The 15487-nt window shown below is 42.7% G+C and overlaps 1 protein-coding gene across 1 annotated transcript in view; it reads left to right on the forward strand.

Annotated features, from left to right (window-relative positions):
* Positions 1-15487, forward strand: part of AMPH (amphiphysin) — a 271638-nt gene that overhangs the window by 239833 nt on the left and 16318 nt on the right. The window contains exons 18-19 of the mRNA XM_032430566.1: positions 12702-12911; positions 14906-15148. Coding sequence (XP_032286457.1) covers positions 12702-12911; positions 14906-15148 — 453 coding nt within the window. The remainder of the gene's footprint in view (positions 1-12701; positions 12912-14905; positions 15149-15487) is intronic.

Consider the following 15487-nt stretch of genomic DNA (forward strand, 5'->3'; position numbering starts at 1 on the left):
ACCCAGGCGCCCCCATCTGTGTGTTTTAAATTGACATACTTGGATCAAGTCAACTCTTCCCCATGTTCGCTCTTGTACTTAAGAAAATATCATCATATAGAATGTATTTTTGTTCTCTAATGTAGATTTATAGCTTCTTTGTTCTGGTTGTAATAATCTAAGATAATATTAGGGTTATTTGTTCTAAAGAAAGTCTCCTCCTTTGCTAGATGTGTGATATTTAGTTATAAAGATACAAAAAATCCACATTGTGTCCTGAGCATTAATTAATAGGTTGGCTATGGCTGTCATCAGTCAGGATTAGGTTGATGTGACCTTTTGAGGTCATCCTTTTTGCTGCCAAAATGTCAGCACACAGTTATTATTTCGAATCTTGACAGTGCATTTCATATGAGGTGAAGTTTGTGGTGGTTTAGTTAAAAAAAAAAAGAGGCAAATGTAATTTCAAAAACAGGGAATTTAAATCTGGGGCTTTCAAGCAGTTTAACTATTACACTTTTGTTTGTTGTTTTAGTTTTTCCCTACAATACTAAATTGCACTTGTATATCTACTGTATTTTAAAATGTATATGCATTTTAAAAGCCAACACTTGTTTCTTGTCCAGATGTTTCCATGTTATATAAGTAACGAAAATCATCTTTAGGAAAATAAATGATTAATATTTGTCTCAGATATATATCAGATAATTAGGTTAAGAATCAGATAAAGATTTATAATCTTTTTAACCAAAGGTGATTTAAAAAATATTTAACAAAGTGTACAGTACAGAGGCACCTGGGTGGCTCAGTTGGTTAAGCGCCTGCCTTTGGCTTAGGTCATTGATTCCATTTTCTTGTAGAGAGTCACATTCTAATTTTCTCTAAATTTCTGTCAGCTCCTGTATTTTGACGTGCACTGGACCAAAGCATGTTTTGTTTTGTTTTGGCCTATTGTTTTTAAAGAAATACACTGCAATTCAATTTAGGGTTATCATCATTTCTAAAACATCAATGGGAAAAAGATCAAGATAAAGATGTTTTTAGAATTGGTGGAGAATCCTGGAAGATGAAACACTGGCCTATTATTTTGGGGACTACTTTTGTGTTCGCTGCGTTTGATTTTTTGAAAACATCACCAGACTTAAGCTGACTTGTCAAGACCACTTTCAACCACCAAATATATATGTATATATGCCAGACCACAGTCTATGAACTTCATCGTGCCAGGAAGATTTCTGTCGGCTTGAATCGAAGGCATGTGCTCGTTTCTTCCTTCATTCAGTTGACAAGTATAATTTGAGCCCTCTCTAGATGTCAGGCTTTGTTCCGATCTAGGGGAGATGGTGATGCAGGCAGTAGGCACGGCTCCTGCCACCCTTGTTCACAAACACTGGTGGTGGAGGAGGCCAAGACGGCACAGCCATCGGGATTTCCTCGGGGATGGTTCTGTGCACGGGAAAGAGCATTTGAGTTTTCTCCTTGTGCGGAGTAAACACAAGAGTGGGGCTCCCACCGTGCCTCCAGGTATGAGCCCCCAGTAGGTCAGAAGAAGACCTAAGATCACAGGAAGCCAGAGGAGCTTGATTTTTTGTCTGCCCTTCGTGGTCGTAGAATTATGTCCAGACTCAAAGTGCTCACTCTGAAGCATGCTGTAAGTTAAATTAAATATACATATGCCTTGGAAATGATGTACCTTACTGCCTTCCTCAGGAAAAACAAAGCCCCTTCTTGAACAGGCCTGGGTGAGGGTTGTGCACTATCATCGTTTGTTCTAAGTGTGATACTTAGAGGTGAATATCAGGTTTCAGGTGGTTCTTCCATTGTTGCGGAGCTCTTTGTAGATGATGGGTACCTAATGATTTTTTAAGTGTTAGTCTTGGTGTGTGCTTTTTTTAAAAATGAGGTGAAATTCACATAATATAAAATTAATCCATTTAAAGTGAACAGTTTGGCTTTAGTACATTCATAATGTTGTACAACTGTTAACCTCTGTCTGGTTCCAAAACATCGTCATCACCGCAAACCTCCTACCCATTAAGCAGTTACTCCATCCCCTCCCCCAGCCCCTGTTAACTGCCGATATGCTTTCTGGGTCTGTGGATTACCTACTCCTGGATAGTTCGTATAAATGGAATCATACAATGAGTGACGTTTTCTGTCTGTCTTGGTGTAAACTTTTTGTCACATAGGAAATCTTGTGTTTCATGGCTTGACATTTTTAACAGGGCTTTGGTTGTAATTAACTGGGATAAAAAAAAACCCCTATCCTCTCTTCTTAGTGTATGTTGGCTCAATTCACAAGCCCACACGGAAACCATGCCTGGCCATCAGCACACTTGGACAGCCTGTGTAAGACCAGACCCATTCAAATGTTAAAAAGACAATAATGCCCACCTCCCTTCCCCCTGCAAACATCAATCCCTGTCCCTCCCCACACGTCAAGAGTTAGATGTGGCAGAGCCTTAGAGACGACTTCTACTGGCTCAGCCCTCTCACTCCATGAGTGACAGCGTGGAGATTTATCTAGTCCATGGATAAAGTGAAGCTGAACAACCAGACCAGCGTGTGTTCCCATTCTGCATCTGCCTCTTGCCCTTTCTTGTTCAGTCTATCCTCCCAGCTCCCCCCAGGGCAGAAGGGCCCCTTACACGGACCACTCCTCATGAGTGGACACGATTTGGAACCAAATGTATGATCAGGAAAAAATGCTCGTTTTGAGATCAGAGAAATTTTCTCTGACAAATTGCCTTCTGTTCTCATAAGTCCCAAGTGGCTCAGATGCTTTCTTTGAGACTTACTTTGTGTGGCCCGAAGGGAAAGTTGGTCTGACTGGAACAGCAGGAGAGCAAGGTTAAAGTAAACAGGGTCATATTGTAATCGTAGATAGCACTGAGTGCTGATGTTTGACATGTTCTCTCACAGCAGCCCTGGGAAATTGGCTTTATTTCGGTATTGTTGCCCCATTTTACAGGCTAAGGAAACGGAGACACAGAGTTTAAGTGATTTAACCAAGAACGCACAAGGAAAGCGGTAACATGAAATTCAAATCCTGGCAACTTAATCCATAGACAACCGTCTCTTGACTACACCAGATGCTACGTTTTTTAAAAGGGCAGGCTTTCCAGAAGTATATTTAGAGACCAGTTTCACATAAACATCTTACTAAAGCCATCGGGGTCACAACTAGGTGAAATCTGTCCATGCTGACATCAGCATATCCTACAACCAATGTTTAGATCCAGTGGAAGTCCCTGGTTTGTAGCTGAAGGGGCAAAATGAAAGCAGAAATGCTTGCGCAGGCTTAGCCTTGAGCTTCTTAGAAGGAACGTGTGTTCTAATCCCCTACTTTGGATGTAAAGCAAGTATCAAAGAGGATGTAAAAGAAAGACCCCTGAATTGAGAGTCTGGAGCATTGGTTCCATGGTTAACCAGTGAGATGGCCCTGGAGAAATTATTTCACCCTTCTCTGCCAGTTTTCTCCCCTCTAAGAGTGCTGTACCTGTTAAACTCTTATGTTCTCTTCCTGTGTTCAAAAATCTACAACTTACTACATTAAAAAATTAAGGATTTTCAAATCCCTTGTGATATTTGCTAGGCAGTTGGCATGACAGATCATCCCAGCGTAGGTTTTACTTACCAATGCCACAAGCTATTCAAAGGCTACAAAAACATAGGGTTGGCAGTTGGGTCTTCCAAGGGCCACCATCTGCTGCCTACCCTTCCTCAAGATTCAATCTCTAGTCTGTCATCTGGGCGGGTTCTAGGCTGCCCCAAAAGGTGCATGTGGTTTTTGGCAGGGTCAGGGGTGGGAGTTCTGCCAAAAGACCATGATGACATTTAGGTGATTTGCAGATCACCATTTTTGGTCTTGTCTCTGGGTTGGTCTGGCGGCCCCACCTTCTGCCGCCCCAAGCCTGGGTCCACTCACAAGAAGGCAGTCTGAGCAGTGGCAACAAATGCTTCATGGATCATTCAAAGATAATGGGGCCAGGGGCAAGGTCAACTGTTCATTGCACCGTAAAGGCATTTTCCTTAATGAGGCTGTCTTTTGTGACTGGCTACTTTGGCAACTAGGTCTTGCTCATGGCGCCATCTCTTGAGAGTGCACAACACACCGCATTCACCTTTGCTTCGAAAGAGAAATCCACCTTTCCTATCCACGTCTTTCATAGACTTTGCAAACAAACCTCTGATTCAACCTTCAGTGTTCTACTACGTATCATTATTGGATATTCGGCCATGACCTGAAAGGCCAGATGCACCAAAAATTCATTAACGGTGAAGATCTGAAGTTCTGCAGAGAAGTGTGGTGCTCATTCAGACAGGCGTTGCCATGGCAACAGGGCTGCCAGTGGCCGAGCTGCGCTGGGACCCGGCTGCTGAGGGTTCACGATGCACTGCGGGCAACTCAGGGAGTAGATTGAAAGAAGATGATTGAGATGAAGTCAAGAGGAAGAAAACCACTAACTTCCTTTATTAGAAAGACTCCCATGGATATATCAAATGAAGTTCTTAGTACCAGGTACCGCCTTGGACAGGAGCACCACTGGAGGCCTGGTGTTGCGGGGCAGGGGGGGCTCACCTCTGCCATCCTGCTGAAGGAAACTGAGGACCTGAGCTGTTCTTTTTTTTTTTTTTTTTAAAGATTTTATTTATTTATTTGACAGAGAGAGACACAGCGAGAGAGAGAATACAAGCAGGGGGAGTGGGAGAGGGAGAAGCAAGCTCCCGGCTGAGCAGGGAGCCAGACGTGGGGCATGATCCCAGGACCCTGGGATCATGACCTGAGCCGAAGGCAGACGCTTAACGACTGAGCCACCCAGGCGCCCCGGACCTGAGCTGTTCTAAGTAGAGTTTGTGTGAAGAGGAGCACTGACCACCAGCCTGTGGCTCAGTACATCAGTCTCTGGGGCTGTAATGAGGCTAGCTGCCTCTTAGGCTTTTCTTTAAAATGCATCTGGAGGAAAATCCTTTATTTCCGTAGAAATGCTTGGCTCTTCAGACAAATCAAGGGCTCACATTGGATCCAGATTAAGGGATGGCCAGGAAAAGGCAAGAATCGCCTATGACCAAATTCCCTCTGTGATATAATTTATCTCCCTTTGTACTTCCCAGAGGGGCTCAGGGGTCACTCCAGCTCTCATGCTGATGAGTGCAAGAATCAGAACTAAAACTCGGATCCCCAGTTGTCTCTGCAGTGGTACTTCATTCTATCCTGTTTCCTCCCCTGTAGGATGGGTTAGATGAGTTCTGTGGTCCTTCCAGCTTTGGGAGCCTACTCATCTCTAACCTGTGAACACAACTATGAATGTCCAGGTGCCGAATTTCTAACTCTGCAGTGTAGTGGATAAAGCCAGGAGATGGTTGATCTTCTACTTTCCCATTCCACACATACTTTTCTAAACAATGAATCTGTGGGCCGACGGGCAAAACTAATGTTAAGGGATATTCTCTCCGACCAAGCACTTCTCGTTAACTTTCTATCATGTAATTAGCTCTTAATTAAGAAGGATTTTATGACATGTTTGCTTAGGTACCCAATAGTACATGTAAATGAGTATTTTATTTATAAACTATGAATCTCATTTTAAAGGGTAGCATTCCAAGACTGTAAGTGAATGTATTCTAGTTTATGAAATTCCACTCGTATTCTTTATCAAGCATCCCTTGCTTGGGGTTGTCTGGAGAAAGCAGTGGGTCCGTGGGGACGCCCCACGTCTCAGGATCACTACGGAAGTCTGATTTGAGAGGAGCGTTGTCTTCTCGGATGCAGGATGGTATGATAAAACATGGAATTTAGAGTTATATAGTAGACTGTGTCAGTCCTGGTTTACTGACAGCCTGAGTTACTTGATCTCTAAGAGTTAGCTGACTTGTGTAGAAAATGAGAATGATATCTAATAGGGATGTTGGGCACATAATGTGCAGTAAATGGGACACACCCGGGATAAGGCCTAGAGAGCCCTCGAGTCACAGGAAAGGTCGGTTCCCCCAACGGGCTGCAGAATGTGCATACATTGAAACTGTCGAGCAGAAGCCTGCATCTGGATCAGAATGATTATGCCATGCTTGGGGTAAATTGGTAAACCTAGAGTTCAGTGATCTTTCAGTCAAGTACCTCTTCAAAGAGAAGGTGTCCAGAAGATGGTCACTCTCTGACTCCAGTATAAAATGTCCTTTAACCAAATTAACAATATACAGTGCATTTCTTACATCCTTTACTTATCATTTGTGTCACTTACCCCAGGAGTATTTTAATGAAAATGGAATGCATCCCAGCAGCATGTAATGGAAAATTAAATGAGAAACCTGAAAACATTAAAAAAATAAATCACAAAAAATTATATCAGATTCACTATTACTAGGTTTTTTTTTTTCATTTTAATGCTCCTTATACTTAAATATACAAAAAAAGTGAAAGTTTCAGTGGTACTATATTCTAGAAATACTGGCCCAAGCCCAGGAGGATTTTGCACAAACCGAGGCTTTAACATATCTTTAACAATCACTGAGCCTGGCATGGATAAATACGTGACAGCTTCATCCATCCAGTCCAGGTAGAAGACGATTGGCATCCAGCCCGCCGTGAGCATGGGGGCATCGGTCCAAAGCACCCAGGTCCTCTTGGGCCTGCTGCTTTTCTCACAGCAGCTCACCCTTTGACACGTACATTGGGGCATTCAAGACCGATGTTTGTGTGTAGATGCTTGGTGAAATCACTCCCCAGTTGCTGTTCTGAAAAGGACATCTAAAATGCCTAGACGGAGAGGAAAAGGAACAAAGAAAATGTTCCTATGTCGGCTGATCAGGCCTGGAGAGATCTCACCTCATTTTAAATCATGAAACAAACACGTTTTTAAAATGACATAGGGGGCACCTGGGTGGCTCAGTCGTTAACCGTCTGCCTTCGGCTCAGGTCACGATCCCGGGGTCCTGGGTCCGAGCCCCGCATGGGGCTCCCTGCTCAGCGGGAAGCCTGCTTCTCCCTCTCCCACTCCCCCTGCTTGTGTTCCCTATCTCGCTGTGTCTTTCTCTGTCAAATAAATAAATAAAATCTTTAAAATAAAATAAAATGGCATAGAGCATCACAAAAGAAGGAAGGAATTGCATTATAAATAGAGTTCAAATTTTCTTAAGAGAACAACAACAAAAAATTACCAGATTTTTTTTTTGTCGGTAAAATTCCAAGATGACCTTCATCATGGGAAACAAAATTGAAAGAGGGGTAATAAGGTAACCACATTGAGATAAGAAGGGAGCTGCTTCTGAGGCAGATGAAAAGGGAGCTCCATGATGTAAGAAACCACTTTAAGGGGAGGAGATGTAATACTAGAATTAAAACTTGTGGATGAAGGAGTGAAGACCAGACGTCACAGTGTAGAGAAGTGATAGGAGGTAAACTGGAGGAGCTCTTCCAAAACAAAGAGGAAAATCATAAGGAAAGATGGTAGATGTGGGGGCCAAAGACTGAGGAATGGATGCACAGATAATCAGTTTGCCAAGAAGGGACGGTGAAGAAAGGAGTAGCTGCCCGACCAGCCAGCCCCACGCAAGAAAGTTTTTCTAGTCGAAGGGATTCCTGCCTGCATATCATGAGAAATCACCAACAAAAGGCAGAATTAATGAGGGACTAACATCTGAATGTATTCTTTTAAAATTTTAAATTCCGAGTTTACAAGAAAGTTCTGCAAGCATTTCGATTGGGGGAAAGAATGTGCTAGCAAAGAACAATCAGGCGGACCTCAGACGCGCCCTCCCCTGGGCTAAAGCTCAGGAGCTCTTGGAACACCTGGCTGACTTTGAACACACAAAAAATCACATTGTAGCCGTTTTACCCCAAGACAGTGTAGTTGGTCACATGTGAAAGCAGCAGAGAGAGATTATCAAATATAGAAGGGCTATAGAATCACCAGAGAATTCCTGAAAAACATTTTATGAAGATGTATTGTGAGAGACTGAAAGGTGACTCAAAGTCATCATGGACGGAAAGAATAAGGCAAATGTAACGTGTAAATTGAAGGTCCCAGATGGTAGGTGTTCGGACGTTCACTGCCTGATTCTTTTTATTTTCTCTGTATTGACTGTTATCATAATAAAATGCTGGGCAAAAATTCAAAAACAGTCCTTAATAGAAACATCATAAATGAATAAAAGGATTAGTGTTTAGTATTTAAATTATTTAAATGTACAGTCTAACTAATTGCTATTAATATGGTTACAAACCAAGATCTCTCTTCAGAGTATTATAACATTTAAAAGCTAGAAACCAACTAGTGTTCAATGACAAAAATGTTATTAAATAAGTTGTCAAATAGAAAACAAAGTACAAATTATATAGGCCATTGATAAAATTTTTCTAAGAAACATGATCCCTGTGTTATAAAATAAACAGACAATAAAGCCCCACTAGTTCCAGAAAATGATTGAAAATAAATATGTGAAAATGTTACTTCTTTTATTATCTTTAAACCCATGGTCTCCATTATTATTTTAACCAGAGGAATTTCAGTTGAAATAACCTAGCCGATAGATACATATGGAATTTTATTCCAGGGTTGTCCTTATCCAGACCAGTTACTGGCAGGTGGCTTCTCAGGCATTGCTCAGAGCCCACATTGCCAAGGAAACAAACACTGAGTAAATAAAATGAATCCATAAATTACACAAAGCCCAAAGATCACAAATTCTTGTGTAGCCAATCACTGCTCGTCTGGAGTCTGGGTCCCTGTTGACCTGCCCTCACGGTGCCGTCTCCTGCAGGGCTTGGCTTTTCTCTGTCATCCTGTTGTGTCTCCCTACTTTGCAAGATACACAGGCCATTGTTGCATGCATTCATTTCATCCCACCTCCAGAAATTTTGCTAACAGGTGTTTGGGAGGACGCTGACATGAATGCCATGACCACATCGCTTTCCATCAAGGAGTTTGTTGAGGCAGAAGTTGAAGAAAGCAGTAGGATCTGTGTGGTGTGATAAAGCGAGAGCCGTTCACCTTCTCAAAGACGTCCCATGCTGGTCCTTGTGGTTTGTGTGATGCACGTGCAAATTGCAATAGGGTGTCTGTGCCTCGTGGGCTTTGTGGATACAGTAAATGTGCCCAAGGGCAGGGAGAACTTTTTTATGTCTCTTTGCATTATATGTCCCCCCCCCCCCATAAATATATTTGGCCAACAGACAGTACAGTCTGGGCAGAGGATAAGATAATGGTGTTAACTTGAACATTTGGAGGAACAAGAAAAATTGAACATCAAAGACTTGAAATGCTTTCCGTGGTTTCATTCATCTGGTCTCTCTGGATGACACTTACAAAAAAAAAACAACAAATAGAAGTCATGAATCATTGTGGTTTTTCCTAGCAGGTGTAACATCTCCAGTAGCGATCAGAGTCCAGAAAATGTTTTCCGTTTTTCAGTCTACAAATAGCTAACAAATTGGACTCCGTAAAAATAATAACAAAAAGAGGGATGACTCTTGTCGCTGAAACTCTTTCCGATCTTTGATTTTATCTGGAGCTAACACTTAATCCGAGCAAATGGGAGTCCTATTTTCCATTGTATTTTTATGTGGTTCTGTTATTGCAGTAGGTAAATATGCACTGGAAATATTTTTGTAAGAGCAGAAAATGTGCAACAGATTCCAGGCATAAAGGGAGGATTGGGGACCCCTGATTTTCAGAGCAATTCTGGAGGCAAAAAATAGGGAATATAGGTAGCAGACAGTCATTCTCTGTTTCTGTAACATTCTTAAGGTCTGTAAAATCAAAGTGTTGTATTTGGCTAGAGAAATAGGAATTCATTGCTAATGGACTCAGAGAAGGGAGGGATGTTAATTTCTTCCCTTTTCCAAGTAGGTCATTCAAAATGTTTGGTTTTTCTGCTCTGTAGTCAAAGTGCCAGTTTCCTTGGTGCCTCGCCTTTACTAGCATTGTTAATTTCAATCTTTTGGTGATTTTTATTGGACATCATCCTTCCATCCCTTTTTGTGTATGCCGCAGAGGTCAGGTAGATTGCTGACAGGTAGAAGCTGGGCTATTTGCGCTTTTTGAGTTCAGCAAACATCAGTGAGGACAGACAGAGCCCTTGGCCTCCCCCTGCTGGTGGCCAGCATCACTGCAGCCACACCGCCTGGTCTAAATCACATCCAGCCAATGATGCCTGTTTAAATTATTTAGCAAAGACAAGGTGATGACGTATTGCAAGGTACATCTTGCAGTAGTAAAATCGGATGCAATCAAATGCATAGCTATTTAGAGTGCTAGAGATAAATCAGGGACTCATCATTAACATTCTATTTGTATGGATAGAGTTAAATTATTTTTGGCAACACCATTAATACTTCACAGAAATATATTCTCTTCTGGACATATATCAATTCAGTTGAGAGTAAAATCCAATCACTAATAGTATGTTCTTGGCACATATATGTATGGGAGGATTTATGCATAATCACTTGGAGGAGTAGCTTATTAAACAACATAGTGGTTGCTTTCTGATCTGTAACTATGTGTGTGTTATGTGTGTGTGGTGGTGTGTACTGTTCTGTTTGCCCATACCATCTGCATGATATATAGTCCATCTGGTTTGATGCTGTTGAAACCAGGGGGATATTCACTCAATGGGTATGATTTTCCAAGCAGATGGAAAGCATAAATAACTTGGAATTCTGATAACACAACTTGCTTTCTACATTTGAGCCTGAAAGTCCATTGTATGCACGTTGTCTTTATGTATAGTTCTGATGTGGAAGAACTTTGCTAGGTAATCCTTAGGATCCTGGAGAAAGCCTGTTGATTTCTTCAACAATAAAGCTATGAGCAATTGTTCACTGCTCTTCTTGGAATGAAGATGCCCTGCTAATTTATGTTCTCATTATTACTCTCTTGACAACATCAACAGTACATCCATACAAAGACCCTGTTTATTTAAAACAAGAGATGTAATTCTCTTAAACTTTTAAACTTTCTATTAGGGGGATTGTCAGTCATTCACCAAAATATGAATCCCCACTTCAATAATTGTTAGCATTTAAATTTGCTTTAAATGAATATATTACAATTCATATAAACAATTACTTTTCTGAACCCAGTAACTTAAAGACAGGGTGGAAAGAAAAAAAAAAAAGGAAGAAACGGTACGTCATGGGTGTGACTACATTTTGGATCACTGCACATTCTGCATGAGCCAAATTTCTATGAGAGGCAAGTAAAGGCCTAAGAATATGAATAATCTTTGGCCATATAACAAATAAGTGTAGCTGTTAGCACTATTTTTCATCCCTAAAGTGAAATATTATGTTGTAGAAAAATGTATTCTGTGGCAGGTCATTTCTCTTTAATTTATTACCTATAAATTTGAGCCAGAAGAAAGGTTTTTAAAAAATGTGTTGCTTTGAGAGTAGGTATGTGGCTCACGTTCTCCAGCCCCCACTTCTGATGCCCGCTCTGCGGGCACTGTCCATCCCCTGCTCTCCATCTGACAGTATCAGCAACACTGGAACTTTCCTAACCCAGCAGGACAAACTGGGTAGAATTTATTCAATAGAGAAGAGGAATGGCTAATGCTAATCACATCAGATAGCAAGATCAATTTTTGAAATACATGTCCTGGGTATATTATATAAGCTCAATTGAATATTCCTCTTCCTCAGTCTTTTCTGGTTTGAGCTTCTCAAATCAGGCCTGCCACACTGATGTTAGAGTCCTCGATGTGTGCTCTGCAACCAATCTGCCTAAAGCTAAAACTTCTGATTGCACTTTCTTTCTTTAATTAGTGCAAGTTTTAAACACTACTTACAGCTCTTCTTTGGACTGCCTGCAACCTTAGAAAATACTCATTTTTTTTTCTATTTCACTTCTCCTATTAAATGAACCCAAAATCTGATATGAGTTTTTATTATAATGCATATTTCATAACAAAAATGATTTGCCCTTCATTCTCAAGAAGTCTCATTGAGAAAACTCCCCAATGTATTTTTTTTTCATGAATGTGATTTAGCTTCTGGGACCTTCCCCATGAAGATTTTAGAGTTTATACTGAAATGCGATTTTTCTAAATTCTGACTGTGCACAATGAGGATGCCTTTCTTACAGAGCTTTCTTCCATGACCCAGGTTTTGGGGCAATGCCCCTTCCATTTTGTGACTCTGATGTCTTCGAGGACTTTGTGACCATTGGCTTTCAGGCAACCAAAGTAGAAACAGCTTGTGGAGGGGACCACCCAACCATTAAAAGCCATGTCTCTCGAATGACTTAGGTCACTTCCAGTCAAATTCCATTTGCTGAACCTAACTGCAAGGAAAGCAGAGGAATGTAGCCTCGTTGGGGGCCCAGAAAGGATAGGTTTTGTTTTTTTGGGTTTTTTTTTTTTTTTTAACTGAAGTAGAGTTGACATGTAATGTTCCATTAGTTTCTTGTGTACAACATAGTGATTGCACAGGTCTGTATGTTACGCTCCACCCACCTCAAGTGGAGCCACCATCTGGCACCCTTCAGTACCATTGGCTAGGTTCCCTGTGCTGTGCCCTGCATTCCCGGGGAAGAGTGGTCAGTTCTGATGGACGGAGGGCAGACTCCGCCTTGCCGGAATCCTGAGCTTCGGTACCTTCCACAGAGCTTTCCACATCCGATGAGCCTCCGCAGAGGGGCCGGAGGTGAAAGGGCTGGGGCTGGCTCTTCTTGAGGCCCCATGCAGTTACAGACATGGCCTGTCTGGTGTCTGGGCTGCAGGTCATACCTGGAACGGACGCCGATGTGGCTGTTGGAACCGTGGTGTCAGCCGCCGAGGAGGCCCCAGTGGAAGAAGCAGAGACGGAGAAGGCAGCTCTTCCTGCTGGGGAAGGAGCAGGCGGAGAGGAGGCCAGGACTGATGCTGATACCACACAGGCTGTAGATAGTGACCGATCTCAACCGGAAGAACCAGAAGCAGCAGCCCCTCAGGTGAGTATCCCAGGGAAATGGAGGTTCTGGGGAGGCGGTGCCCGGGGTGGAATGCGGTTTACTGGTGAGTGCTGGTAACAACTCTGGGTGCAGAACAGGTTTGTGGCCATTGCGTGGTACCCCGCTTGAACAAATACAATTTTATATATGCACATACATATATACGTACACATACACAATATACAGTATACAATTACATATATACTATTAAACAATATGCAATTATATAGACATAAAATAAATTTAAAATATATAAAATTCTACATAAATATAATTACATACATTGTAGAATTTTTTATATTTCAAATTTATTATATATATGTGTGTTCTTTATATTTTTATTTACTATTATTTATGTATTTGTATATAAGATTGTCAACAAGAGTCTGAGCCAGGCTTTCTCCCAATGTCAGCATTGCAAGGTTCACACAGGCCCCCAGTGATTGAGAAGAAGAATAAAGCACAGATGATGTAAGCGTGAGGAAGAGAATGTGACCGGATGGCGGGTTGTACTGATATGTGAAGAAATAGCCATCCAGTGCTTTGCCCAGTGGCAGGCACGTGGGGAGAACCCAATATTAGTAGTTACATCCTATCATTAGTAGTAGTATTTGGGAATTGTTGTTATCACCAGAGCGCCCCAAATTCACCATTAGGAAGCTCCTTTCAGCAAAAGCCCATTCCTGTTGGCACGTTCAGGAGGCCAACAGGTCATTAAATACATACATGAAGTTGTTGGACTAGCCCCAGCTCCTCACTTCTTCAGAGAAGTGTTTGTTCAAAGTCCACAAATCCATATAATCCATGATGTGGGGGGCACACAGCAAGGGCAGGTCTTCTAAACTGCACACTTGGTCTAGATTCCAGAAGGGTAACAATAAAAAGTGGGCTCTCGATGTGATGCTCTCCTTTGTCCTGATTAGTTTACTCATAAGAAATTTCCCGCAGATCTCTCCAGGGTTACTCAAAGCTTGAAACTAAATGATCCCTTTCATCCCACTAGAAAAACAGCAGGTAGTATTGGTATTTGGAGAAATAACTCAAAAATATGTGCCATTTGTTCATGAGATTTTTCTTGTCACAATGCCAGAAGTGTTTTTGTATTATATTGTTAGACTTGTTGAAAAAGTATATTATTTTCTCCAAATTGAAGAATGGAAGTGCTTAAGCCCACTGATATCTGAGGGAATAGAGAACTTGATCTGGAAGGCAATAAACATCTCCAGGCTTCCATTATGCTAGTGAAATTCGTCTCCTCTCGCATCTTTGTTACAAAATAAAAAGGAGATCTTGATCCTTTGGTTCTGCTTCCCCCCTCCCCCAGCGCCCCCCAGTATAGAGTCCTTGGAGGAGTGGTTGGTGGGAACTGTCATCCCTCCAGCTCTAACTGCGGTGTGGGCTCTGATAATCAGCAAACAAAACAGACCTGGATTTTCTCCAAACACCAGCCAGATCTGTACAAACAATACAGTTGCAGGCTAGTCAGGAGTCGGCGTGGGTCTCTGGGAGAAAAGCAATCACAGGAGGTTAAATGTCAGCTTCAAAGTGTTAGTATTCAGTGGGACAAGAGTGGACCACGGCAAAAATGAGGCCATTCTTGGGACCCTACGACGTTCCCCTTCAGGATGGTCTCCACACCCCCACACAACCCCCCCCCCCCGGAGTCTCCTATGCATTTTCCCAGTTTCCACAAAAACCCACTCTTTGCAAATGGCCTGACTGCTCAAGGATCCAGAAAGTAATCCCACTAAGGGTTTCTGTCTCAGGAGAGCAAGGAAGGCGACCATGTCAGGAGGAAGGTCCTGCAAGGCTTGAGGCCCAAAGGATTGGGCCAGTTTTGGGGAACGGCGGGCATTTTGTGGAATGGGGGAGGTGGGGAACGTGGGAGCCAAGGAGGGTGCGTCAGGGACGGAAGCAGTGCACAGCGCACCCGAGGACGTAGAAGTCTTTCTTCCCAGCCCCTGCTCAGCACCGCCACATTTTTCTCCCTCCAGGAGAAGGTCATCCCTTCAGTCGTCATAGAGCCCGCCTCCAACAATGAAGGGGAGGGAGACCACGAAGTCCCCGCAGGTGAAGAGTCCGTGGAGACCTGCGATGCCGCGGCTCTTCCAGGCCCCGCCGGTGAGCTGCCAGAGCTGCCTGCAGAGCCCGAGGCGGGCCAGGACTCCCAGCGACTGTCCTCCGCTCCATCTGCAAGCGAGGCGGCTCAGGAAGTGCCTCCCGGCTTCCTCTACAAGGTCTTGTCATTTTGTCTTGTTTTAATCTGGGAGCCATTCGTCCTTCCTTGGCTCTGAGACCCCTTTGCTGGAACCTTTAGTTTTCGGATGTTTCTGTTTGCATTTTGCGATACGTATTCTTTCTCAGTACTGCTTTCCCCACGTCACAGGGTAAAATGATAGGATTTCCGGGCTGCTGGACAAGCAGAAACGACAGTAATTACTTTCCATTTTTCTGCAATCCATAGTTAAAGATTGTTTGCCACAGGACAAATGATATGCCCCTTGGTAGAATGGGTGAATCCCCCCACCCCACCCCCTGTGTGCCCTCCCGTGCTTCTCTCCCAGCCCTGTGAGTCC

This window comes from Phoca vitulina, unplaced genomic scaffold (assembly GCF_004348235.1).
Source record: "Phoca vitulina isolate PV1807 unplaced genomic scaffold, GSC_HSeal_1.0 scaffold44, whole genome shotgun sequence".
Classification (NCBI taxonomy): domain Eukaryota; kingdom Metazoa; phylum Chordata; class Mammalia; order Carnivora; family Phocidae; genus Phoca; species Phoca vitulina.